The sequence below is a fragment of the Ischnura elegans genome, chromosome 6, assembly GCF_921293095.1.
Source record: "Ischnura elegans chromosome 6, ioIscEleg1.1, whole genome shotgun sequence".
Lineage (NCBI taxonomy): Eukaryota > Metazoa > Arthropoda > Insecta > Odonata > Coenagrionidae > Ischnura > Ischnura elegans.
In genome coordinates this window covers 89,175,071-89,202,567 of record NC_060251.1, presented here as the reverse complement: position 1 = coordinate 89,202,567, position 27,497 = coordinate 89,175,071, and the positions used below count along the sequence as shown (strand labels likewise).

The following is a 27,497-nucleotide window of genomic DNA, read 5'->3' as shown; positions in this document are numbered from 1 at the left end:
AGGAAGAAAGTGAGAGCTGTTGCCTTTAGGTCGTTCCCTCGCGCTTATAAGAGGGGGTCGCGACTCGGGGAGGCCGCTCAGAGCGCGACAAGTGGTTTCTTATATCGTTTCGCGGATTGTGGACGGTCAGGAGTTTGCACTCAGTTCGTTTCCCTCAGCTCTCTCCATCTTTTCCCGAGGAGGAAACAGCCCGGAGGGAAGATCAGTGGATGACACGGACCCAACGCGAAGCCGCTACCTACCGCCATGGTGAGTGCAGACTCGGCAGGAGGACATGACGCAGGGAGTGGTGCAGCTTGTTACGTGATTTTTTCATTCCTGTGGATTTCTTAAGTGTTTTACTGCACAGTGATTTTACCCTACTTCAACGACGCAGTTAAATAGCTAAAAAAAACAGCGTTGGAGTGGCTAAAAAGTGATCCAACTCGGGATCACTTTCAAGTGCACTATAATTAAGAACATTCTCATCATCACTGGTCAACAATCCTAGGATTGGTTTGACGCAGCTCTCCACTCAGTTCTCCTATCAGCTAACCTTTTCCAACCGACGAATTTCTTCTTTTGAGAACATTCTACGGAGGAAAAATAATCCACCTTAAAAGGGGACTCGAACCAAGAACCCCTGAATTTGTGCTGAGTGTTTCAACCAATTTGACCCTTTCTTCACCGCGATATATTTCTAATTTTTTCCAAAGGCTTAAATCAATTAAGAAGACGCATCACTTCAATTTCCAAATAATACATATAATAAAAATTACATTGTTATCTTGAAATTTTCAAAGCATAAAGAGAATTATCTTTTTGAACTTATTTCATTGTCATAAAATGAAAACATATCAACGTATCTTTTCACTTGTAAAATTTTCATACTTGACATGCTGGAAAATGTAGTCGAAGTACTACTCTGCTAACCCAGAAAATTTCAAAATTACCGCCTCAATTTGAAACAAGTTATTCGTGTTGAAAAATCTTACCAGTAGAGGAGTGATGCGTTTTCTTTAACAACTAAACCTTCATAAGCTACTGCTCACGGCATTTACTTGTAAACGGGGAATACTTACCCAAATCCAACTCAAGGTGAACTATTTTTCCTCAGTAGAATATTCGGATACCTAGAAGCTAAAGAAAGTACATCTGTCTCGCTATACTAGTCATCTTTTGTCTTTTTCTGGGATGATTTACTCCTTTAATACTTATCCTATGATCTTGAAATTTTCAGGGTATACGCAGTAGACTTTTGTCAACGATTTCTGCATCTGAATATGAAAACTGTAGTTTTGAGAGCACGCTTTGCTTATTTTCAAGATATAGGTGAAGGAAACAGAATGGGGTGGAGCTGCTAATTGGCTGAAATGAAATTTACAAACATTCTCCTTACCGATGATGGTTGCGTAGGCAACGGTAAACCCGATTTCGGAGTTGTATTCCTTTTTTTTAGTGCTTTATGACATGTACCTTTAAATTCATATAGGTAAATTCTAATTAGGAGTTTAATTTCTATATCCGGAAAATTGAAAGATATAGATATAAAATATAAAGATATTTCAATTCAATAAGTTTTCCACTAATAGAAGGTCAATGAAAATTACCGGTCAGTGTAAGTGGTCCAGAGAGTAAGTGGTCCGTCCAGTTAATATTGCAAAGACTGTTTTCAACTTTTCAAGATATTTATCTAATTTAAGATTCTATCAAAGTTTTCCAAACTTTTTTCGCAGCTACGCAGTTAAAACTTGGTTAAAAATTTTGGTATTGATAGCTCAGAGTAGATTTAATGAATATTCACGATGTGTGGCACAGATTTTTGTCACGATTTCGCCCTAATTGAATTAGCATACTCGCGAAAAACTATTTTCCATTGTATGATGTTAGTCACAGAATACAAAGTTTAGTTATGAGCATTCGCAGAGCCTGATAAAGAAGTCACATTTGAGTTTTACTCTAGAAATACACATAAACAGCACAACCGAATTTTCCATAAGGATATAACACTTATTCCAATCGTAAGTTGAGAATTGCAACCCCTAAACAACTCGGATAACTCCGCTATTCCAATTACGAGACTATGTTTTATCTACCTATCTAATTTTTCCTATTTTTTTTTATCTACAGAGAATTTTTCATTCATAAACACATCAAATATACCTTTAACCATTTCAAATATTTCGTTAACTCAAACGAATTCACAATGACATTGTTTGTGATCGATCTAATAGTTGAGTTGATGTTAAAGAAATAGATAGAAATAGTTCGTGACCCATTAGTACCAATTATTGTCTTTCAGAGAGAAAATCATCAGTGATATCGTTACAAACAAGGGTTTCACAGAAATAGTGATGGTTGGCAATATTTTGTGTCAAACGCACTCTATAAATGTTGAAAATGAATTTGTTGAAAAAAAGTTGAAATGTTGAATTTTTCTTGTAACGCTCTCACAGTTGGAATGAAGAATAAGGGCAATGGAATTCCTCCTAGCACCTCTTGGTGTAAATCCAATGGCACAATTTAACCCTATGCCAGCACCCATTACTTTGGCACTTCGCCCATTTCGACGAGATTTCGCAGTTGATATAGAAATAGTTGCGCTAGCGAGAATCATGATTCACAGAGGCCAATTTTTACATTGGTCAAGGTCTTCATCTTCCATGCAATAGAAACAAAAGATAGAGGTAATATGTTATTTATATAGGGTTAAATTTTGCCATCGGATTTACACCAAGAGGTGCTAGGAGGAATTCCATTGCCCTTAAAAGTAGAATAAACAAGAGAGAGTGGTGAGAAGAATATATTACTTTGGCATTTATTTTCTTTGTTAATATCAAAAATTTATTGTTTGAAACTTGATAGACAATCCTTGGTGTAAGTAATTAATTTAGTATTCATGTATCAATCGCTATTATCGTGCACTTCAAGCACTCTCATCATAGGAAAACAAAGTTCTAGCGAAATAGAGCGTTTCAAATTTGCCCGGGAAAAAAACCGAAAGTGAAAGAATTAATGACATCAATGGGAGACATGATTGGGTTATGTGACTGAAAACATGGTAATGAGTAAGCATTTTTTTCGATGAACGCTTGGATGATGTAATCAATGCATTTTAATGAGCTTGGGGGACATGTTACAACATACCTCTCTGATCATCATATTTTGTTAGCGCAATGAAATACGAAACAGGGCTAGAGATACAAAAGCCTATACACTCGTACAAAGGCAAGAAACCAATGTAATTTAATCATGAACTTGATTTGGAAATAATATTTCTCGCTTCTCGGTATCCAGGAAATATTTAAGGGGAAGTCAATACTTGGAAGGGTAGCCATCCCAGAGTAATTACCAAAATATTCCATGGAAAACCACTTTAACCGGTTGAATGATTTTGTAATAGTAAGTTAATTCACATTTAAAATACAGCAAAAGTGCTCACAAATGGATACGCAGTTATCCAAAGTGAAGTAAGCTCTTGACTCGCCTTTAAATTTAATTTTTCTAGTTAAGGATCGAATGCGTGGAGTTTTCTGTTGCCACTTCTAAATTTCACGTGGACTTTCAAAACTTATTTTTACTTTATCTAACCATCTTTCCAATACATCCACATCATCTTTTAAGTATCTGTAATAAGTAGTGGATACTTTGTAAAAAGACGCCCAGGAAACATAATCTCACCCATTTACGCTTGAACGATTTGTTTACACTGTATTTATTAAACTGGTATTATACACGTAGTGTCATCAATTTTACTGGCGTGAGTACATGGCAACCGCTCATTTGCAACCTTATACACTGGGGATTCGACTAAATATATAATTCCTAAAAAGTGATAAAATAGGGGAAGTGAAGTTTTATCAATTTTCTTCACTGATTGGCGTATGATATATTCCCGTACTCTCCTAAATAAATACAATCAGTTTCAGCAATGAAAAATATTTAAAATAACGCTATTGAGCGTAAAAATATTAGTTTTATATTTAAGATTATATGTTTTCAAGTCATTTGAATTACCGAAAAATAATCGAAAACAGTGTAATTTAGGAAAATAAAATTTTCGTTCCTACAAATTAACTTTTATCCTTTAAATTTAACTTAAATCCTAATATTTAACTAGTTCCAATGCACCATATCAACTACCTGAACAGTGAAAAGTCGAAAATAAAAGTTAAACTGTAGCAAGCCAAGCATTTTATCATCCTTATTCAAAATGGAATTCTAAAAATTAAAGATGCCAACCATTCAGAGCACGAAAAAAACATACCTACGAACACTATTGTCGATTAGTATTTTAATAAATTGTATAACTTACATTATTTGAGGAGCAATTTTTTAACAGTCGATTGTCTAATGAGGATTGCAACAAGAAAAATTATGAGCATAAATGAACCCGCCCTAAATATGTGACTCAATCCCACAGTCGATTTCACCTACATGCGTGCCATCGTTTAAGCGAGGACGAAATAAAACACTTGGCCGTTACCAGTATAAGTTCATAAAAAGAAAAACGAACATTGACACTGCGCAACGGCTAAATCTCAACCATTCAGTAGCCAAGAGGGGATCATGGCTTCGAGTGAGAGGGAAAGGATAATGGAGTAAGGGATAGGAAGAAAATATGTTTAACTGCTAGAATGAAAGAGAATAGGCCAACTAAAAACTGAAGAGGTCAAATATAAACTCCTTAAATGGTGAGAGCGAGTTCGACTCGAAATTTTTTCATGAAAATCTATCAATTATAATGTGTGTTGGTAACGGCTGATCATGCTAGACCACGTCACTTCCTATCTTATCCAAAAGAAATAAATCCATTATTTTTATTTCTCTTCCTTTATCGGAGATTTCAAAGCTTGCAAAAGTATGGATGTTAGCATAATATATAGTTAAATATTTCCTTTTTTGCAGGAGACGTCTGTGCTCCGTTCGTCATTGAATGCAGCCCTCGCGTGGATCTTCATCCTGCACACGACGCAAGCACATTTCTTCAGCACCGGCGCTGCATATCCATCGAACTACGCCACGCTTTACAGTAACCAGTATGGAATGGCGTACCAGCAGATATGGGATGAGCCAAGGCATCTGAGCGTACAAATACAACCGCCGACATTCCACGGGTAATATGGCCTATGAGTAACCAATCAATTATATTAGTCATTTAGTAAAGAACTAACTCATTCATTCAGAATTTGATCGCGTTCTGTTCAAATTAATCTAGCGCTAAACTATAAGCTTGAGGAAAAACAGCTTGTTGGGCACACCTAATCCAAACTTTGCCATAAGTAATATTGGAAATTGCAATATTTCCTCTGAGTTATATTTTTGACACTACGCGTTTCGTTGCTACAAACAAAATTATCAAGTTTTAATGTTGTTTGTAGCAACGAAAAAAACGCGTAAAGTCAAAAATAAAACTAAAAAAAAGTGGAAATATTGCAATGCCCAATTTTACTTATATTAGGAACTTCCACCACATAATGCCTAACATCATACAAGTCAAATTTTTCCAGTATGTCCGCATTCCGCAGGAATACACGCTGGCATCGTCTACCACAGGGGTTTGTATGAGGACATGATCTAATGCTAAGCCATCCATTCCTTAGCATAAACCTGTAATTTAAACTTGAAAATTACTCACTCGATTTACTACGATTTAAGCAATTTGCGAATGATAGCTTCTCTCCCGCTTGAAAAAAAACTTTTTAGCTGAAAAATAAGGTTTATGCGATGGTCAAATAGGCTCAAAAGAAAAATGTATTGCCTTACGAAATATTCAGCATAATTTTCATGTGTTGGGTCTCGAAGAGGTAATATTGCAAAACTATCGTCCGCGAAGCACCTAATATAGGTCCACTAAAAGGACTAGTTGGCAGATAGCAGGCGTTAATTCAATAATTAATAAATATCAACATTACTGACATGGCTACTGTAACCAATTGGGAACTGGTATGCGTTCGGGTGAAGGCGATGGTATAATATAAACCCTTTGATGGTTGGTTGGTTGGTCTCGTGGCGTCTACCAAACGACAGGCTATTTTCTTTTCCTTGCCAACATCATATTTTCATAGTTAGAGAACTCATATTCCTTGTATCTTATTATTATATGGCCCTAAAATATTCATCAATATGATTATCTGATTTGTCATATTTGTCATTTTGATGTTTTGTTGTTTTAGGAGTTTGGTTGGCGCCACGCAACCACTTGAGTTATAATGCGTTACATGTTAATGGTTTCGCGATATTCATCGCAAAGTTTTTAAATACGTTTATTATTTAAACTAATAGCTATCGTAAACGTTAAATTTTGTGTATGCGTCTTATTGTTACCAATTTTTTATAGTACTCTATTTAACACCTATGAAAACTATTATAGCAAAGAATTTACAATGGTTCTTGCATATTTTGAGTGAACTTTGGCGTATAATACACCGTTTTCCCCTCATAATTTCATGGTGGCTTATTACATTCATGTAGATGCGTGCCATTAACCGTAAACATACACACAACAATTTTGTGATTGCATCGAATAATAACTTTCCCATCTGATAGGAAGGAATCGGTAGAGAAAGAAATATTTCATTGGAATGAAAGTGAATTAACAATCCTCAATTCGCACCAAAATCTTAACTTTTACATGTTTTTCAAAATCAAAGCATGTTCTTCTAATATAAAATAATCTCCTATGCTCTGCTTTCTCTTTTATCTTTGTAAAATGATCTGCTTGTAAGAGCTTTCAAGAATAATATTATTCGCAAATAATGGTAATACTCATAAAAGAGCCTTCTCCACAAGCTATATATAACAGAATTACATTGCAAAAGGGATGAACGATGAAATAATTACAGCATTAGGAACTCAAGAAATAGCATGCTACTCGTTAGTCACATACCTCAAAAATATGATATTACTTTACAAATCACATAGCATCAAAATATTTCCCATAATGTTTGCCTAATCATTTTCATCGACGGTATATTTTCTTTGAATTATATTATTATGGAAAATACATACACAATTCCAAACTTCCCCTCTCCGATAGCTTAAACAGTAGTGGAGTTATATGCGAGCATTTGTCTTCTTCCTTAATTATTTGGAAGGAATGATTGTGTTTTTCTTCCCATTTACCATTCCATATTGAAAAAAATGCACCCAAATTAGCAAGTTCTGAGCTGTTTCTAAGATCAATGACCTAGGAACGGAAAAACGGGGAGGTGAAATTTTTCATTCAATTACTCACGAATAGCTGTGAAAATAAATTGAAATGTCCGTAACCAAAGTTACTATGAGGCTGAAAATAATCACAGTAACTGATCCTGAAAAGAAAAAAAAAAACAAGCATTTTTTTATTCACCTTTTATTATCTCGCCCAATATCATCTCGAAAACATCTTTTCAAGAAAGGTATATGAAAACTTTCCCCTCAAAATCTACCGACCAGAACATTCAAAAAGGGATTCACTGCATTGCAGTATATATTTCCGTACTGATTTACACACAGGGTACACAGTTTTGTACAAGAATATCGACTAGTTAGTCCCCAAATCAAATTATTACAGAATTTATTTTGCATTTATGATCCAACTATATGATTCCATAATAAATAGTCGTAAAGCCAAAAGCGAAAAATGTGGTTGGATGATTTCTGAGAAATATGACGCATCGGGCTCATAGTATGCCAAACAGGTATGCTGTATGCCATCTGAGATCATTTATAGAGTACTTTCAGTCCCAGATCTGAAATAGTATTCTAAATATCTCTTTTGAGAGCTAAGATAGTCAGTCATTGGTCAATTTGGTGGAAACAAAATTTCAATGCATAGTATTTCTGACTCTACTTAATGAAAAATAGCCATGAGGGGAGTGAATATAATGCAAGGTGAAATAAAATATTTACGAAACAATTAAAAAGGAATCACGTGTAAAACCAAGATATTGAATAAATAGTTTCAAAAATCTGATAACATTGATCCGCTAATTATCTGCAAGCTTAAATATAAATTCCAATAAAACAGTCCTATATTCAATCATTGATGATTACTTCCTCTCAACTCATAGCTCATAAGTCAGAATTAATAGCTTATCTTCCAAAATCTGAAGAACGTTGTAAAAGATAAGTAGATAGAAATATTATCTCGATTTTATAAGATAGTTGTGAGCCTTATCTAACTTGTATTAGCGGTCACGCCATATAGAAAATTTGGTTTTAAATCTTGCTCCGCATTAATCATAAGTTTGAGTACTTTGATTCAAGCTAATGAAAAATCCTAACATTACGAAAACATTTCATGCTTATGTTATAGAAATACATTACAATATTAGACTGGTGTTTAAAGCTCCTTGACGCAATACTGAAATGTTTGGAAATTCACGATGAATAATTTCTGCGTAATTTAGAAATGAATGAATCATTAAAATTAAAATGTAAGTAGATTCGAACGTATTACATAGCCCCTACGAAAAATCATGCATGGATTGAAGTCATGAATTCCAAATGACCATTCGGAAAACTATAAACACTCACTATTTCTTCAGAACTACACCTCCATAACTACCAAAGCTATCGCCTCAACACTTCCTCATGAAAGGAAATGTGCAAAAATTATTCGTAAAAATTGCTCATAAAAAATTAAAGAAAATCAAATAAAAAATCATCACAAAATTGTAAATTATATATTTAGAAATCACACGAAAAGGCAGAATAAATAAAACTTTGAAGTAACGGACTAATGGACAGTGCTTCCACTATGCAGTCTCTCTTGATTTGTCATTCAGGAAACCAAGTACTGGAAAAAAATTAGCGATCCTGACGTAGAGCGACCCGCATTACACGGGAAAATGCGCCATAATTAGGACTTTAATTCGAACTTGGTATTTTTAACTATACCTTCTAAAGGATATCGAATGAGAGCCCAAGAGGGACCTTTAAAAGATATAACACCGGGGCCGGGACCCAGTAATTCAACTGATACGTGCGATCATCCGGTGAATGTAATGGCTGGGAGGGATGGCTGGGAAGGATGGATGGGTTAGGAGCCCGTCGACGCCTCGAGGGTGAAGAGATAGATGGAAGGTAGGAGAAAGGGACAAACCCGCGTTGCCATGGAGACAACGGGGTCCACTACTAGCGAAACCATTACTTAATTTACATACAAAATTGGCAGATTTTTCTCTTAGGAGAAAAATCCAAAGGTCATTTCGTTGGATACCATCTAATAGATTCATAATTCTTTCTGTGCTTTTCCTCGCTAGTGAAAATTTTGCGCTCCAAATACAGGTTAAAAAATTGGATCGAATTACTCTCATCTCCACGCTGCGGAAATAAAAAAAAAGATTCAGAACCGCTCAGAATGACAGCATAAATAAACCTTCGGCGAAACAAACATGGGCCATCCCTTGCTTAGTTCCCTTGGGTTTTCAATAGGAAGGTTACGCTGTGCAAACAAGCGACGCTGACATTAGAGTAAACCAAATGTTGCGGAAAAACTTGCTGAAGTCAGGAATTTTAACAGTTATTGACATCTTTTGGTTCTCAACATTAGTATATATCTAGTGGAACTTAATATTAGTTAAATGAGATATTACAATATTTTCATAGGATTTCTTTGAACACGAGGCGTTCGTCGTCATAGCAAACTTTATAATGTTGTAGTACCAACAAAACGAGTCGAGTTCCAATAAATCATGTGGAAATACGTCAATGTCTCATTTGACAAACAATATAATTGATTTATTTAAATAAAAGGTAGTTGGATATTTCCACTTTTTTTATTCTTACCACCAGGAAAGTGCAATTACCTTTCATTTCGATATGTTGAACTTCCCTTATATCACGCCCAAATCTGCTGAATTCATTTTTTACTGATATTTTTCATTATAGCATCTAATGGAACCATTAATTTATGGTGGCATTCCTCACAAAGGCGAATATTTGAAAACAATGGGAATAAATAGTTCGCCCAGTGCTCATCGCTGCGCTTCGGACTTAAGAAAAGTGACTTCAAATCACTCCAAATGGCAGCATTGGTAAAACTTCTTCGGGACGGATTGGAGTCTCGTCTATTTAACCTCCTTGAGTTTTTCAATCAGCGGAAGTAATGAAAACCTGTCGTCATACGCTTGTATCGGCAGAGCTTCCTCAATCAAGCGATGATTCGAATCGGCGATGACGCAACGCGGGCCGAAATTCCTCGACGGCGGTTAGGTGAAAACAACGCAAGAGGGCGTGTGAGGGGACTGATGTAAGGGCAGGATTTGTTTCCGACGACGTTGGACACCACCACGACAATGGGGCGGCTCGTCCTCTTTTTGTACATCCCCCACTTTTGCTTTCCTTTTTACGAAACTATCCGGCGAGATATATTGGCCCCCTTCTGTTAAGACATATCGTTCGAATTTCACGCACATGCGGGACGTGGAATGGGTCCAAAATAAAAAAAACAAAGAATAATCGACGCGCGCAACGTCGCCCTCGTGTCATCGCAGCCGTCTCACTTTCTCCGTTTTTTGGCAAAGGCCCCATCACGGACAGGCGCGGAGAGTGGGCGAACACGAATCACGTCTAAAACGCGTGCTGTCCTTATCAGATGGCGGAAGGTTATGCACCACCTTTGTACGCCATTGGAAAAAGCAGCAGCAAGCGAATTGAAAAGTTGGTACCTGTCAGGGAAATCATCTACTCAGGCGTAGAGGTGGGCTAAACAATAGGGTAGTTTCCTACATCAAAGAAAACGAAAGGCATTGATTGCGATTCGTTACCCACCATTAGTGTATTCATAATATACAAATTATTTGGTTTTAGAATTCCCAGTTTAGACGAATGGCAATGGTCAATTTTAATTGCATTTGAAAAAGGCCAGACTGGCGCCCATGCGATGCCACTCCACGTGACGTCACAGGGACCTAGTTTCTATACGAGTAGATAGGAATTTTACATAGTCTGAGATTACCAATGCATGCATGAGGCACAGACTTCAGGGAAACATATCTTAATAATCACCTATTAAAACTGCTTATAGTCGGAAAGTTTCCATCGTTTGATAAGGTATTAATAATCCTTAATTAAGCCAAGCGCTACCTGCTAGCAGGGTACGCTGCTAGCTGCTAGCACCCAGTATCGCAGCGGCGCACAATATCCTCGCCCCAACGTCACCTCACACGGCAAAAGCGGGATTCAGAATGACGTCACACGGGCTTTTCCCAGCGTTCATACTTATCCGTCGCGTTTTCGCGCGCTTGAAAAAATTCATTTTTTATTTAATCGCGAAAAAGAGATATCGTCATTTAAAAACCTTAAAGTGGGAAATGCGTACTCCAGGAGTAATAAACTTTCGATTTAGGCAATAAAAAAATAATAGGAAACCACCTTGCTTTCCGCTATCGATATAACCCTATAAAGGTGACGTGCGGTCTGTTTTGTTCAAATTGTCTGTTTTTAAATATCTAAAATCATCGTTAGCTTCAAATTTTTGCATAATAAGGATATAACACTATTAAAGTTAAACGTTTTTATTATTAAATTCAGTACAAATTAATTCGATTACCGGTCAGAGAGACCTCGCGTCACGTCTGCAGAATGCATAAAGAAAAGGAAAAAACAAGATAAATTTCAATCGTTTCGTATTAGTTAGCAATCTTGCTTTAACATTTAAGGCCTTATATTTAATTATGGCGAGATATTGACACTTAAAAACGATAATGATAATTCAAGTGTGTGTGATATCAGTTTTTGGATCCTGTATTTAATTAATTTTTTACCGAGAAATTGATTTGTTTTGGTAACACATAAAATATAAAGTCTGGAATAGTTTAGAAGATAAATAATCACAAACCTAAGCAATAAAAATGCCTTCGCAACATTTTATGAATACTTGATTTAATGCGGTCTCCCAGACCGCACGCCACTGATAGTGTAACAAATATTCACGACTCTAGTCAAGGGTTTAACTGATACTGGTACATACGAATATTACAAAAGGGGATTATTAGCTTATATGGTCTACGGGATTCTCAAATCATCCACCAGAAGGGTTGTCACACACCGCGCATTATAGGTTTACGAAGTCAGCACTCGCATCGTTGAAGGACAAAGTGATCAGAGTTTGATGGGGAAAAAAGGTATAATTAAGGGTTATAACCCGTGAGATCATGGCAAAATTAGCAGTGCCGGAACGCACTTACCTCAACTTTTTTTATAAGTGAAACATTACTCTGTGTGTGTTTTTTTATTACAATTAACTATTTAAAATTTTATTAAAAAAATTAGTTTTGGTGCATTAGAAATTATGAGGCAACAAAAAGTGTTAGTTAACAATGTCTTTTGTTAAACAGTGCCGGAAAGGCGTTCCGATGCGTTCCTGCACCGTGGCACCACTAGTTATTACCAAAATTTTCGTTCGTGATAAAGTGATTTATCAAATTCGTAACTTAAGTAAATACTATTCCTCGCAATTTCAAACGCGTTACAGCAAAGTTTTGAAAAAAAGTGGATCGCAAAAAACCTATCCCCGCGCAGCCGATATTTTTGAAAACTGATTAAAATAATACCGAAGCGGCAACAGAAATAAACCTTATATGAGGTTGAATTGGGCCTCATCTATGTAGTCCCCTGGTACATTTCAGAATAAAGTGATGAGTTGCGATTACAGAGTACGCGTTATTCCCACTCGCATCCACTTCCTCGGGAAATTCCTCATGGTCGCAATTCTTAGCCTCATCCACTTTCAATGACGGCTCCATGCACTCGCGATTCCTTCCTGAATCCACTCACAGTTAGGACAGGGGTCGGCAACCTGCGGCTCTTTCGATGTTAAATTGTGGCCTTCTAGTTCCATGCGATAATTAGCAATTAAAAAATTTTATTTTCCACACTCAAAAATGTACTGCGAATAGGATAAAATCCATGAATATATAAAGGAGAGAGGATAAAGCGACCCTATAATGAATACATTGCCGGTAGTCGAGGCACTGTCGGAATATATCTACGCAGCTGATTGCGTAACTTTTAGCTGTTCCGTATCAAAAGGTTGCAGACCCCTGAGTTAGAACAATGGTAGCAATCGCGTAGATTTTAAACTCAATACCATGGTTTTGAAGCACCCGAGTGTATCTAATTAGGTAAGAACTCATTAATTCCAATTGATTGCAATTACTTAGACATATCTACTCCAGTGTTGAAGTTACTACTTACATTGAATTCGCTATTTTGGATGTGCTTATTTCTCGCACTGTGTAGTTCAAATTAAATTTTGTGGAAACTAATTTATGGCGTAAGAAATAACTTTGGAAAATTTAGTTGATAGGAATGGGTGTGGCCGAAAATCATTTACCTTCCAGGACTTGGTACTCTCCACATATCCTTATCTAACTCTGCAAGTTCATTATCCCTTCCAACGCATTCCATTATGTGGTAACAAGCGAACAAGGCTATAATCAAAGGTTCTCTAGCTTGAACTCCTCCTGAGCTGGTCTCTAATTCGCCAGATAATGGAAGGTTATAACAGCCGAATCCATTTTATATTAGAGAAGACCTACTGTTAATTTTTCAAACTGCATTGAGCATGCAATATAAATAATATATGCCTACTGCAGTCCGAGCTTTCATTTTTTTTAAGATCTAAAGTCATTAGGAGTGGCGCAATCAACATCGAGCGGCATCGATCTTCTTAAAGTCTACTATAAATAAAATTTCTCCATATTCGGGTTTTCAGAAGACCAAACATCTTATCTCCCTTACCATCCTACTCGCCTCATGATCTCGCCCCGCCGCTTGTTTTTTTTTCATTCGATTCTCTCATCAGATGAGAAAGGGTACTATCAAACGCCTCTATTTTATACACGAGGCTCTTTTCCAAAGTGTAACTAAATTATTAATATATTTATATAGCAACATTTTTAAAAAGGAAATTAAAAAAAAAAAAAGAAATGATGGTATAGATTAGTTTAGCCCATGCATTAAAAACATATGATTTACTGTTCCATTTATAATATTGGCTAATTTTGCAATCACATGAAGATAAAATTCTGAATGTGAAAAGTTGATATTTATTTCTATTTTTTAAATTTGATCCATCACCATGCCCTCATAGGACATCCAACTTCAATATAGCCTTGATTTAGTGCTTAAAAAGATCAGTAATATGAGATGAATAAAAAGGCATGAAATAAATATACCCACGGAGAGGCTAAATAAAATAGCTAAGAAGAAAAACTATAATGAATCTGGTTAGATAAAAAAAGAAGAAACTTAAGAATTGTCCTTCACAGAAATTTTTTTCGGGATACTGTGACTGGTTCGTTCAATAAACACAAAACCTTAATGTTAGTTTCACTAGGTTAGGGTAGACCTCACTAGGTAACCACCCCCATGAATGTCACACATCCAAGGTAGGGGCGACAGTTTTGTTCCCAAGGCCATCACGCACTTTGTAAGGGGGAAGTCGAAACACTTCACCTGGGTTTTCAGCTCAAAAACCTTTGATAAGTATCCCAACGCTCAACGGTCTACGCTAAGGATCACCACGCTCGCTTACTTTGGGTACTCACTTATTCCCGCAGTGATTCAACGTGGAGGTTGGTTTGTAAAGATGAAGTAAATTTCACCTCAGACTAAGTCACGGGTGTGTGAATTTTACCACAAAAGGGGGGGGGGGCAGTTCTTTTACCTGAACCTCCTAACAATTCGAGGATTTGTAATTTGGAGGTGTACGAGGTCTTCACCCGGAATTAGAATCCGGGACCTTTAATCAACAGCCGAATGCTCTATACATTAGGCAACCACGCTCCCCATTTTAGGTGTATGGATAAAGTTTTGAAACCCTCTGCAAAGGACATTTTAATTAATTATTCTTGAAGTATTTTACCGATTAAAGTAGATGTCCATGGCGTACTTAAGAAGCATTCATGCAGCCTCCTATGTCTTCGTGTACTTCACCCTCTCCATTTCAAGTCTCTGCAAGGATTTCGTGTGTTGACGACCCCGAGGACCTAGCCGACCTCGCCGCCGCGAACGACCCCTACCCTTTGCAAGACCCGTTTGATGAGTTTCCGAGGCTCATTTGGTTGTACTCCATGTTTTCCGGGAAGAGATAAATGTTAGGGCATCCCACTTCCATTCCAACCAGAGGAGTCACGGTGCCGGAACGCCATTCTGGCACTGGTTAACAAAAGACATGATAGTCAAATCTTCATCTTTTATCAATTTTGTTACCCCAAAATATCTAATACTTACATTCGTTACCAAATCAAAAAGTTTTATAATTAAATGTAAATAATAACTTGTACAGAAATTTTTTACCATTACGTCACTGATTCCAACAGTGATTTTCACGTGACACCATCACGTGGACTACCTTTCGTCTTACTCCTACTCTTCGGCCTATCTGGCATGGGTGGCCGTACCGGGAATAATTTAGAATTAATCCGGCCAGTGCCGCTCTAGGGGTCATAGGAACGCGCAAGCCTTTCCACCGCAGCAAGGTTGTAGCCCAAGGGAAAGGCATTGTGAGTTAGGAATAATAAAAACCTATACTTTGTGGATCTTTTACTTTTAATGCTCGACTAATTTCTATACCGTGTCATTTTCAAGACTAGAGCAAAGAATGATGAGGAGCCTACGAACGCAATCCATTAACACTAGAATGCCGGGAAATTTGTATCCCCTAGAATGCCGGGAGGGTGTCATTTTGACACCCATGTTTTTATATGCATGTTACGTTGCAGATTAGCTTTATTTCGGAGTCAATAGTGTCAACTTTTGTTTGATACTGATTTTGTGCCCTAATATTTAAAAGAAGTTAATGTTTTAATAGAGTACCATTGAAGTAAAATTTTTTTTACAAAAAAATACACTCCTAGAATGCGCCATCCATCGAAAAGATTGCGCTGAAACGTCGGCGGACGCATGAAAGTGCAATAATACCTATATATAATCATTGAATACTCTTTTATAATTATTTATTGTTCACTGTAATTGGTTAAATTTTGTGCACAAAACAATTAAAATGAATATGACAGGATTGCTTTTCTTTTTATTATTATTGTTAACTTTTTTCATCAATTTTTCGTCATAGAATGTAGAAGTGTGCTTAAAAAGACGAAAATTAAAATAAAACCATTGCGGCCACAAAACTAAGAAATTTTTAAAAGTAAATTACAAAAACTTCATATGAACCCAAAAAGAAATCGAACACTTTTTCATACAGACTTACAAAAAGCTTCATCTAAATAGTAGATTCTCTACATTCTGGCACTTTTGGTCTGTTTTGGCCGTAGGTTGACTGACTTTTCACTAAGCTTACAAAAAGCAACAGTTCTGTTTTCATTGCATTTTATCTATACTTGACAATCCCTAGTTAGTTCTGGATTTGGTTGCTAGATATTCGTTGACGCAATGTAAGGAAAAGCAAGCTATTCCGATAAATTTTGTAAAAATAATTCGGGACATCTTTTGTGAAGTTATTTCCTTATATATATTATCCAGGAGTTTATAGTGACCAAGTCAAAAGTATTCTGGAAAGAAAAAACAGGCCTGGTTCTAGTTCTGACCAAATATTTCCGCCCCATATGATCAATAATATCTACTTCAAAGTTTATCTCATTACAACACCTTACAGTTTTGGGCGATTTGTTATAGTTGTTACCAATGTCAATATGAGGGCGAAGAGATCATAGAACAAGAACACATTTTTTTCTGTTTGCCGTGATGAACAGTAAGTGTTACGTCACTATTTTTGTTCAATTTAGTTGATTACAACTCTTCCCGAGAAACTTTTATTTCACCAGGTATTTCCTTTCTTCCCTTATTTACGGTTCCCGAAAGGCAATTACCCTTTTGTTTCGAGTAGAGTTAGCAAAAGTGATGTGAAACAAATACCAGTGGTTACATTCCTGCCCTTGCTCATGTAGGGTTGCATACGTTTCAATACAACATGATCTGAAACGCGATCGTCAGCTTGACGAGAGCCGTCCTTGACGCCTCTGGTCAATCTGGAAGTTAATGGAATCAGTTTACCAAATACATACTGTCTTTATATACTGCAAACCAGTATTTATGCCCATACTTATCAGCCTTTGGTGCCATGAATTGCTGGAATGGACATCTAGCTTTGCTTAGAAACAGCTGTTCGTCAATGGTTATGTTAGGCTCAGGTTATGATTCCTCAGCATGGCCATCTCCTCCTTAGGATCTTGAACAAGGAGTTGAAGTCGCCTTGAAGTCTACCCAGCGCCCCTTCCACGTCGGCACACCATGTCACGACCACGCACAATTTCTTTTCTGTCCGATAACCAGTGCAGATCCAGTAACTCAATTATGTGTATATGCGTATTGTAAAATAAATATGTGTATCTTTCGTGATTAAATTACTAAACTGTAATATAAAAAACACTGAAACTGACCGTGCTCACTATTTTAATCATTTTTGGATGATCTAAATTGCACCTCCTGTGCAACCCAATCGTTGTCCGTCTCAAGATCTGCATCAGACCCTTTCTCCGACACATCTCGAGAAATATCGTTTAGTATTGCAATACTTTGCTCCGTCGTAACACGTCTATGCAGTGCCATTATCAAGACAGAACTGCCGAAGCAAGTCAAGCAGCAGGTCGCGATACACAAGTGACCCAGTCCGCCAAACACGCGCGCGAGCCAGGCAGCCGAACACAGAGGCTCGGCAGCAGCTAACTGCATTGTCGCGCGCGTCACTTCACTGCAATGTTTCAGGGCAAATAAGTGTCACCGCGGTAAAAAAACTAGCTGGTTTCAAGGCGAATCATTTGAAAAAGGCAGCGGAATATACTTACCTTACGAGCTACTAAACTTTTGAAATAAGTAGTATACAGCCTATGCTCATTGAAATTATGTAAAACAAGCAATCATGAAGGTAATATACTATACTAAAATATACTATACTATACCTAAAGGTACTACACATGAAGATAATGTACTAAACTATACTAATTTGACAAATAATTATCAAGCCGCATCCCACGAGAGACCTAAACCGAAGAAAGAAATGATATTATATACTGGGTGTCAAAATGACACCCTCCGGCATTCAAGGTAAATTTGAATTTTTGAGACGAAAAAAATTAGGGGGGGTATCCCTTTTACTGTCGTTTTGTTAAGATCTAAAAATGAATAAAAGTCACGAAAGATTTTTTACTAAAACACTCTCTAAGGGCCAGCTCCGCAAAAAATGTACGCGTAGGGTGTCAAAATGACACCCTTCGGCATTCTAGTGTTAAAGGCCACTAGCGAACAAAGCAGATTAAATTTCCAAAAGGTATTTATTGATTTCCTTAAAATAATACGGTGGATCGAAAGAATTCGACGATTAAAAGTTAAGTTGTAGAAGGCGAAGTTTTTTTTGGCGTTATCCTAACTTACGATGGAATCCCACAAGGCAAAGGCCTCAACCATTCATTGCAAAGGTCATTGTGCTAGTCAAAAGTCTTGAATCCTTGAAAACATTATAAAAATAGCCTTCTTTTTCTTGACACGAGCGCAATTTTGTATTCACCATAGCGTATTACGACAATTCGCACTCGTTTCGGATCGATGGTCGCGCACACAGTGGGCGTAATGGATGAAATCGTGAAAACCCTGCGTTAAGGCGGATCTGCGGATGAGCCAAGATCACCTTGGAGAAACCTGAGAGAAATGGGAGGGCAGTGGGATGAGTTGCTGGGAGAGGGCAAGGGGTCTTACTCAAGGCCGGCCGAGTGCCACGCCCTGATATGTGCAACAACTGGTTTCGAGAAGGCGCGCGCTCCATTGAATGCAAATCTTCTTTTTTGGGACGAAGTCCGCTCGCTCCCGTCCAGAGGGCTCCACCGGCGGGAGATCCATGAGATATATCTACGCGTGAGGAATTCAGCTGATTGAACCTGAAGAGTGCGGATGGCATCCGCGGAGCAAAAGAAAAAGCCGTGGCCAAAATTGAAACCCCAGCCTCTAAATTATTATTGGCATTGTAAACAGTTATCAGAGCATGGCGGGTGATGAGAAACAGCTTCCAGATGATGTGCGGATGAGACAGAAGGCATGGATGGATTGGGTATGGTTTTTTAAAAGCACCGCGAGCTAGGTACTCACTCTTACTGAGAGACTCAAGGTAAAAGGTAGGTGGGGAAAAACTTGAGCAGGTTGAGCAATTCAACTATTTGGGTAGCATATTAGAGGAAAACGGATACAGCATTAAAGACATCGGAAAGTGAATTGCAGTGGTGTCATGGTGCCGGAACGCCAGTACTGGTTAACAAAAGACATAAGAGTCAAATAACACAAATCAATTTTGTTGCCTTAAAATTTCTATTACCTGCATTCGTAACTAAAACAAAAAAATTGCAATAAGGCGTAAATCATAACTTGTAATACAAGAACACACAGAGTAATATTTCACTTCTAAAAGAAGTTAAGGAAAGCACGTCCCGTCACTACTTATTTTGCCATGACGTCACTGTTTAGCAAAGGCGAAGTTCATATGTTACTTCCTGTTCAACGTTCATGAACAGGAAGGAGTGGTCGTGGCTGTTGAATTTTATGTCAACTTCATTTCATATCGAAATTAAGAACATTAAACAAGTTATATGATTGTAGTCAGCCTATCAGACCTAAGAGAGACATCACGTGGTCTAGATTTCCGACCCCCCACCCCAGGCAACGGGAAAATGTTTGAAAAATGACATGCCTGGACATTTTACTTAATTTTGGCACTAAAGATATAGCTTAAGCAGGTGCAGTTATTACATGTAAAAACTAGACAATTGTTTTTGATATTTTTTTATTCCTCTAAGGCTTTGGGGGGGGGGGGACTATCCCCTCATCCCCGCCCATAGTTACGCCACTACTATGGAGATTAAATAAATATTGGAAGAGCGCATTTCCCATTGCTTGCATCACGGAGCATGTTCAAGGGGAAGCAAATGTCAGACAAGGGATGAGATTTCCATCACAAGGAGTTGGTAACATCCTTGTGTAGACACGATACAATTTTACCCATTTTATCGCAGTTCAAAACTGAGGAAGGATGTTATTATATTAACAGCCTCCACACAAGATGACACTCCTGATTATTGCTCTGTCTGTTTCACATAGCTGAATCTCACTGCATCTCACATTAACGTTAACTCCCTGAAGAGGTTTTCCTGCCGCTTTGTTTAAACCCTAAATAATGAATGTAGCGTCTTAAATAAATTCTAACTACTAAAAAAAATGAGCTGTTATTTAAAAGAATACATGATACGATTAGCCTTACCATGAAATAATTTGGTAAATCTGTTTTCATATTTAGCCAGACGCTTAAAAAATTTTACATAACAGAGATATTTTGCTTTTGACTTATCTCTCCTCCTTTTTTTACCTTCGTTGATTAAAATAGAAAAAGAGCCATATGAGCTATCCTCTTCAACAGCCCTAAGCCAGATTGATAACGTTAACTTCTGCAATTAATATGCATGCAAAAGAAATATTTTCGGACAAATCGGTACACATATACATCATTAATTATATTTACAACCTGCAAAGATTTATTGCGCCATTAGCAAATTCCATGTGTCCTGAAGCGGATGATAATTAAAAAATCTCTTATCAAAACCAACAAAGGGATAAATAGTGATTAACTGAAGAAAACTGAAACAATATTACGGAAAAAACTCATCAACTGGCACTCTAAGAATAATGCTCAGCTTGCGTTTTTCTGCACTCAACCAGGAACCAAGAGGAAACGAAGCACGGAATTTGAGAGCCAAGTAAAAGAGAAGTAATTGAAAATTAAACCTTTCGTTTTCTTAATAACTGAACCAGAATTGAATTTTGATTAGATGAGGATAGACCTCATCCCGAACGAAACCGCAGGCGGTTTTAATTTCACACCATCTGGGTAGGAGGGCTAAATGACTGATATCTTACAGGCTTTACTTTGTGGAACCTCCACTATTTGAACCTTACAAAGTTTTATTTATTTATTTGGGCTAAATGACTTATTGATGAGATTTTTCTTTTTGGGTATCTTTATTCTTTACTCGGGATTTGAACCCGGGACCTTAGATCAGTACCCCACCCAATGTTCTCACTTTGGGAGAATCCGCTATTCATTAGTTTAGTTCTTAATGGAGCAGTTGCGATGAGAAATCAACAAAGCCGAAGTAGGGCTAATGCTACGAGTCCTGCAGGAAGGTCTCCGACTCAATGACCGTTCAAAACAGAGCCTTGGGTGATGAAAAAAATCACGCTGTGGAATGTCACGCGCCAAGCGCACAAAATGGCTTAAACCGCAAAGACCAATCAAAGGCAACGAAGCGATACGAGATGCGCCGTAAAATTCGACGCGTCGTGGGATTAAATGAATTTCATGGTTCACTGCACGTAAAGGTATTTCCCAAACACTTCGGTAAACCGACAATAGTTCTTGCAGGGGTGGGGAAATTCCAAGAGGATGCTCAAAACATTAAATTTGGAAAAATGATGAATTTCGATGCCAAAAGGAGGATGTAAAAAATGAACATTTGAAAGATACGTTCGATCTCAATGATTGATAAGATGAAAGAGCACTGAGCAGTTTGGGCAAAAGCGTTGACCGCTTGCCTACCTAAAGTTAAGTTACAGTAGCTTATAGGTAGGATCAGTAACCTTAGGCGAATCGCGGTATTCATGGAAAAAATGCGCGTAACCTTGTTTACTTGAGGGGATAATTAGCGCGAGATTTAAATAATTTGAATTAACTAATTTAAATAATTTGAATTAGTTAATATGATGTTATGAGTGTAAGGATGGCAAAGCTGCGGTGGGCCGATGCTAATGGTTTTCTTACCAATGCATGAGGAATTTCAGTAATTATTTTCATAAAAATTAACAATTTTATATTGCTTCAATGCATTTAAATGCTTATAGACATTTGCCGCGGTGGGCGAGGACGCGTTGTCCCTTCCGCAACGGGGTTGGCGGTAGAAAAGGGGAAATACCCTGTTCTATGCTTTTCAATGAGTAAAGTTTCCAAGACGACTCGCAATTCCAATTATATTCTAGAACGCTATACAGGTCATTCTGACAGCCATGCGATCACTTTTCCCCCCGCTTCTTTCTTTCATTTCCTCCCACTTGCTTTACGAATTGAAGCCTTTATAGCAAGGGTCATCAACCCGCGGCCCCTAGAGGCATAAGAGAATATTGTATCCCGAACCAAACATCGTTACATTTGTCAAAAATAAAAATGCCAAAAATCGCAAAATTTTAGCCAATAATTTTCATTTAGATTACATTTTTGGCCCTTGCATTAAAGAAGGTTGAGGAGTCGTGCTTTAGAGCATGCATCACCCCCCCTCTACCAGCCGCAATTTTTCTCTTTTGAAGACAAAGAACATAGTGAAAACTTAATTTTTATATGTATTTACTTCTGGTCTTTATCAGTCTTTCACCAAATAAAATCTGAGAAAAACTGAGACAAATTTTTAAACGCATAGTACAGGAAAGAGTCAGTAATGGTCTGCTATATATATCCTGATTATTTCGAGATAATACCATAGCTTATTGCAAAAAATAGTTTTCAAAACATCGGGTGCAACTATGCATACTCATGAGCTTCCGCGATTATTACGGAATGTGATAACTCCTATTTGACGCGGCCATTATAGCCCTCTGCACTCACTTGCAACCGACCGGAGCTCGAATTCAAACCCATTTTAGCCACATCAGTGGCGTCCGTACTATGCTAGCTGGCGGCCTTTGACTCCACAGTGCCACCCCTCAATATTTCGTCTGGGGCAAATCGCCGTCCCCCCACTCACTCACCCCCTGGCTAAGCCCCTGTTCTCACTTCTCCCTTCCTTCTTACCTTCTGTCAATCAATTGTTCTGTGCACGCGGCCTCATTTTCTCTGATGCCAGACTTTCTTTAGTATCTGTATACAGTGTAGGCCAAATATGTGGGACTCCAGAGCGGCGTAACACTGTGCATCGCCCGTTTTAGCCTTATTTCATGAAAAAAACTAAATATATCTACTAAAAGTGGCGAAGCGGCCTTTTGATCGATGTAAAATGCATACGATTTCATTCATGACTCGAAATAAAACTAATTTCCCAACTGATATTAATTTTCATCGCATTGTCCAAAGACATATGTAATTCAAAAATTTCTCAACCGATAAAAATTTGGACCAAATATTTTTTTTCCAATATAGAGTAAAAATAAAGCAAAATAATATTGATCACTAAGGAAAAATTAAAATAATGCTACACACTAAAATGGTGTACCAGCTCCAAAAATGAAATTATAACTTATTGAAATATCTTTAAGCATTTTCATTTCGGATAGTGAAAGTAGTAACTATAAAATTAATTACATCGTTTCAATTATGAATAGCTTCCATTCAGTTAAACATGAAACTGTCAAACATAACAGATGATAGCAATAATTTTTTATGGCATCCTACCTTGAATGCTAATCCCTCCTTTCTCCTCCTCTCTTCTCCATTCCTTCGCAGCAAATACTTCCAGGAAAACCTCCTCCCGATCTGGGCTCAGCACGTGGGCCTGACGACTGCCGAAGCTTCCCCGCTGTACGCGTCCGAGGGGGCGCTACCCCTCGTACCACTGGCAGCGGTCGCGCCTTTCACGTCAGCGTACCCATTAGCAACGGCTCCCGGCACTGCCATCCTGGCATATCCAACAGCTACGACACCTGCCGCACCAACCGAGACAGCAACTCAGTCCACTGATACAGCTGCCAGCGGCGATGACAATATGGCAGCGACAACTGAGACTCCTGGTATGGGAGACGATGGTTCAGCAACGGAGGCTACCCCTGCAGACTCTAACGGGATGGCATCGCCGATCTCAGACGCTACAGGCGACGACTCGGATGGTGACGATATCGATCCGGCCGTAGACTCTGGAGCCTCCAATAACTCCCCGTCCTTCCTGGGAGCTCCGAAGACAACCACTCCAGTCTCGATAACCGTTCCCGAAGCGGATGGGAAGAGGGTCGTCATCTATCAGTTCCCCAACCTTCTGGAAGGCCTGGTACAGAGGTTCCAGAACTACTTCTCCACTTACAACCACATCACGGCGACCAGCGTGGCCAATGCGGTGGCCAACGCAAACGCAAACGCAGTATCCAACGCAGTGTCAAACTCAGTCTCCAACTCGGTCTCCAACTCTGAATCCAAGTCTGACTCAAATTCGAAGTCTGACTCGAATTCAAACTCTGATTCGAGGTCCAATTCCGCCTCCGATTCGAAATCCCAGTCGGATTCTGACTCCAGCTCCAATTCTTTGAGCGGGTCCAACTCAAACTCCGGTAGCAACGCGGGTGCAGGAGGCTCACCCAAACCAGACGGTGAGGTTGACGGAGATCCAGACGGCACCGGTGGAGTGCAGAGTATCGAGAAGCAGGATCAAGCGGAAACTACCACACCCGCCTTTACCACTACCACGGACTCACCAACTACCAGCCTGCCTTCGATCACCACCACAGAGAGACACCCGCCTTATCTGCCCCCGCCTCCCCCTTACAGGGGATATCCTCCTCACAGGGGCTATCCACCTCACAGGCCCCCTCCACAGAAATGGTCGGTAGACCCTCCCCAAAGGTCCCTTTCATACGAGGTTCACTTCACCACCGAGGTCCCATTCAACGGTTACAGGTACGGCAGACCTAGGGTGCCGTTTGACCCTTACCGCGAGCATTACATGCAACGGCAAAGGTCTACGCAGTGGAGGCCTATTCCTGGCAGGCATTGGGAAGGACCCAGATATCACAGTGAACCCCAGGGAAGGAGTCACGACCAGCGCCCGAGGTTTGACCACTCCCGATATTATTATCCACGCCGGATATGAATCAGCTCGCTATAAAATGATGTGAGTGACGGCCTAGTAAAACACAAAAGACTCAAAGATATGAGCTTGGATGGACAAAATTGGACGGAGGAGTGCGGTTGTGAGTACTCGGTCGCCTTCAGTCGAATGTAATTATGGTTACCTCTAAACTGAATCATCTAAAGGCCTGGTTACATGGTACATCAACCTGTACGAGTTAATGTCTGTTTACTTGAACGATTTTTGCTGACCCGGAACGAAGCATATACGAATGCATGAACCAAATTAGAGCCGGTTCTATTTTCTGTCCATGCATTCGCACAAGTCGGGTGGTTACAAAGTACATTTCCATGTTCATTCACGCGCTCATACTTTTAGACATTTACTCGTACGGGTTAACCCGTGTAACCAGGCTTTAAGAAATCCTTGTGTAGGCTTTCGCGGTGAAGATTCAGTAGAGAGGTTTACGGGATATGAAATACGTGTTTCTAGTTTTGTATATGACTGTTCTGTCGGCATCGAAGCTGGCTTCTTTAGAAGATGATGTAGCTTAATAAGAAGTGGAATTCATTGACCCAAAGAAGCCAGCTGCAATACCGGTGAACAGTCGTCTACGAAATTGGACATATGCGGTGCATATTCGGTAAACCTCTGAAACCACTGAATCGCCGAAGGTTTGACACAGCGTACCTGGTGAAATGCCACAGTAAAAAATTAAAATATCCGTTCAGAGTCCACCGCTACTTCCTAAAGTTAATGCAATGGGGACGCGGTGATTAGTAAAAATTCAGGTGTTCAGGCAATGCTCGCGCTGTGGGACATGGTCTTCCCTATAGCCGTACGCTGTGCGTTAGGTGCGAGTGAACACTATGCTCTCCATGGTGGAGTGGAGCAATAGCTGCAAAGGGTTCGGGAATATACTTCATTAACATTTTTAGTATCGAAATGCTACATATCATCGGACAACATTTTTACTCAATTCTCAATAATTTCACTGGTATTTAATTTCAGCCCGTAATATGTGTTATCCCTGTTTTCTCTTCCATTGGTAATCTATCATCGAATCACTGCATTAACATTTCTCATCATTTAATCATCCAGTCATTAGCATTATATTTTTAAATATGATACTCTAAATGGAAATTACTTCTATTAAATTCTGAAGTGATATGACTGAAACATTTCTAACTTTAATTACTGTTAGTAAAAAAATGCAAAAATGAAGCAACAACGGAAGCTATTATTATCCAAACGGCATTCGAACTCAAGAACTTAACGTTAATGCTAAGAACCTATACCCACCCGGCCACCGAGGCTGTACGAAGCATGAGAACTTTATGGAGAATTAATAAACCTACTGGAGGTAATGGACTTGAAAATCCCTGCTCTTGAATTTGTTCTATAAAAAAAACGACGAGTAGCTTCTCAGCCGCTGCAGGACTCCCAACAAAGAGTTTTGATTGGCCAAAAATATATTGCGAGAACTTAACCTGGCCACCTCCAAATGTTCTTATAACTCCGCATTATCGCTGCACTAATCCTTTAGAAGTGACTTGAGAATTTTCATTTTAGTTTGGATCGTTGTTCTCATAATGTTCCATAATAAAGATTATAATGGCACAAGGTCTGTGAAAAATGGTCTAATGTGTGCTTAATGTTTTCGGTCTCAATGAATAATTTTTCCTGTATATAATTTGATATTTTACACTTGAAATTTATAACTTGCATCACAGTCACGAGAAATATTACAGTTTACTATTACGGGTCATTTTTCTTTAGAAGAACTGTGAGGCAACACACTACTTGTTCAAAGGTGCCGATTGAAGGCAACTATCCTCCAACATAATGATAATATTATTGTTATACACCTTAAAATAAAATAAAAAAATTTCTTATTCTAATTTTGTGAGATATATTCTTTCATTTTTGATAACCAAACCCTATGATAGGCAAAACCAATATCAAATCTAAGTTCTTAGATTTTAAAAGGGAGGAACATGTCCATAACAATTAAACTTTGATGTAACCCAGGATTGTTTCAATTTTTCAGCCTTCTATCAAATATATTTTTGTTAATGGTTTAATCCACCTCTTCTCACATTATTTTAGGATAAATATCCTGAATACTGAATAAGAATAGCCATTTCCAGTGTATTATTTTAAAGTGGCGAAATAATAATATACAATTAGGTAATTTTAAGTATAGAACTATAAAAATTTGATTTTTAACTCCATTTCATTATTTACCTAGCGAGTTTAATACATCATAAGATATGATTTCGCATTATTAGCCCTCACTTCTTAAAAACCTCAATTTTTACGTTGTCTGATATAAAAACAAAAATACTTATCAGCATATTTTTTTAAATTTAGCACAAACAAGCTACACCTTCCACATTTCAGAGAGGACAACTATCCCGTGGCCGTAAGTAATGCTTCCGAATCATGTTGCCAGGCGCCAACCAAGAATTGATCACCAGTTTGAAGATGCTCACGATCCGTCCAATCACTGAATTGTATAAAACTTCTTCTTTCCTTTAGGTACCTACATTCCTCAACATACTTATTCCAATGTACTGTTTATCAATTCAATAGGCACTGATCCGTGATTCGGAATGATGGCGTGAATCCGTGGCACTGGTCTGTGATTGTGGTGCGTGAATCCGTGATTTGTGGAAGAATATCTGATAGATGGGGAAAATTAAGAGC

The 27,497-nt window shown here is 38.3% G+C and overlaps 1 protein-coding gene across 1 annotated transcript; it reads left to right on the top strand.

Annotated features, from left to right (window-relative positions):
• The first annotated feature begins 28 nt into the window (after positions 1-28).
• Positions 29-26,689, top strand: LOC124161139 (nuclear pore complex protein NUP62-like). Its single transcript, XM_046537373.1, has 3 exons — positions 29-249; positions 4,888-5,096; positions 23,456-26,689. The coding sequence occupies exons 1-3, from the start codon at positions 247-249 to the stop codon at positions 24,807-24,809; spliced, it is 1,566 nt and encodes a 521-aa protein (XP_046393329.1). The 5' UTR covers positions 29-246; the 3' UTR covers positions 24,810-26,689.
• Positions 26,690-27,497: the final 808 nt, after the last annotated feature.

Coding starts and splice junctions, on each gene's coding strand:
- LOC124161139 (XM_046537373.1), top strand. Junction 5,097..23,455: donor CAACCGCCGACATTCCACGG/GTAATATGGCCT, acceptor ATTCCTTCGCAG/CAAATACTTCCAGGAAAACC.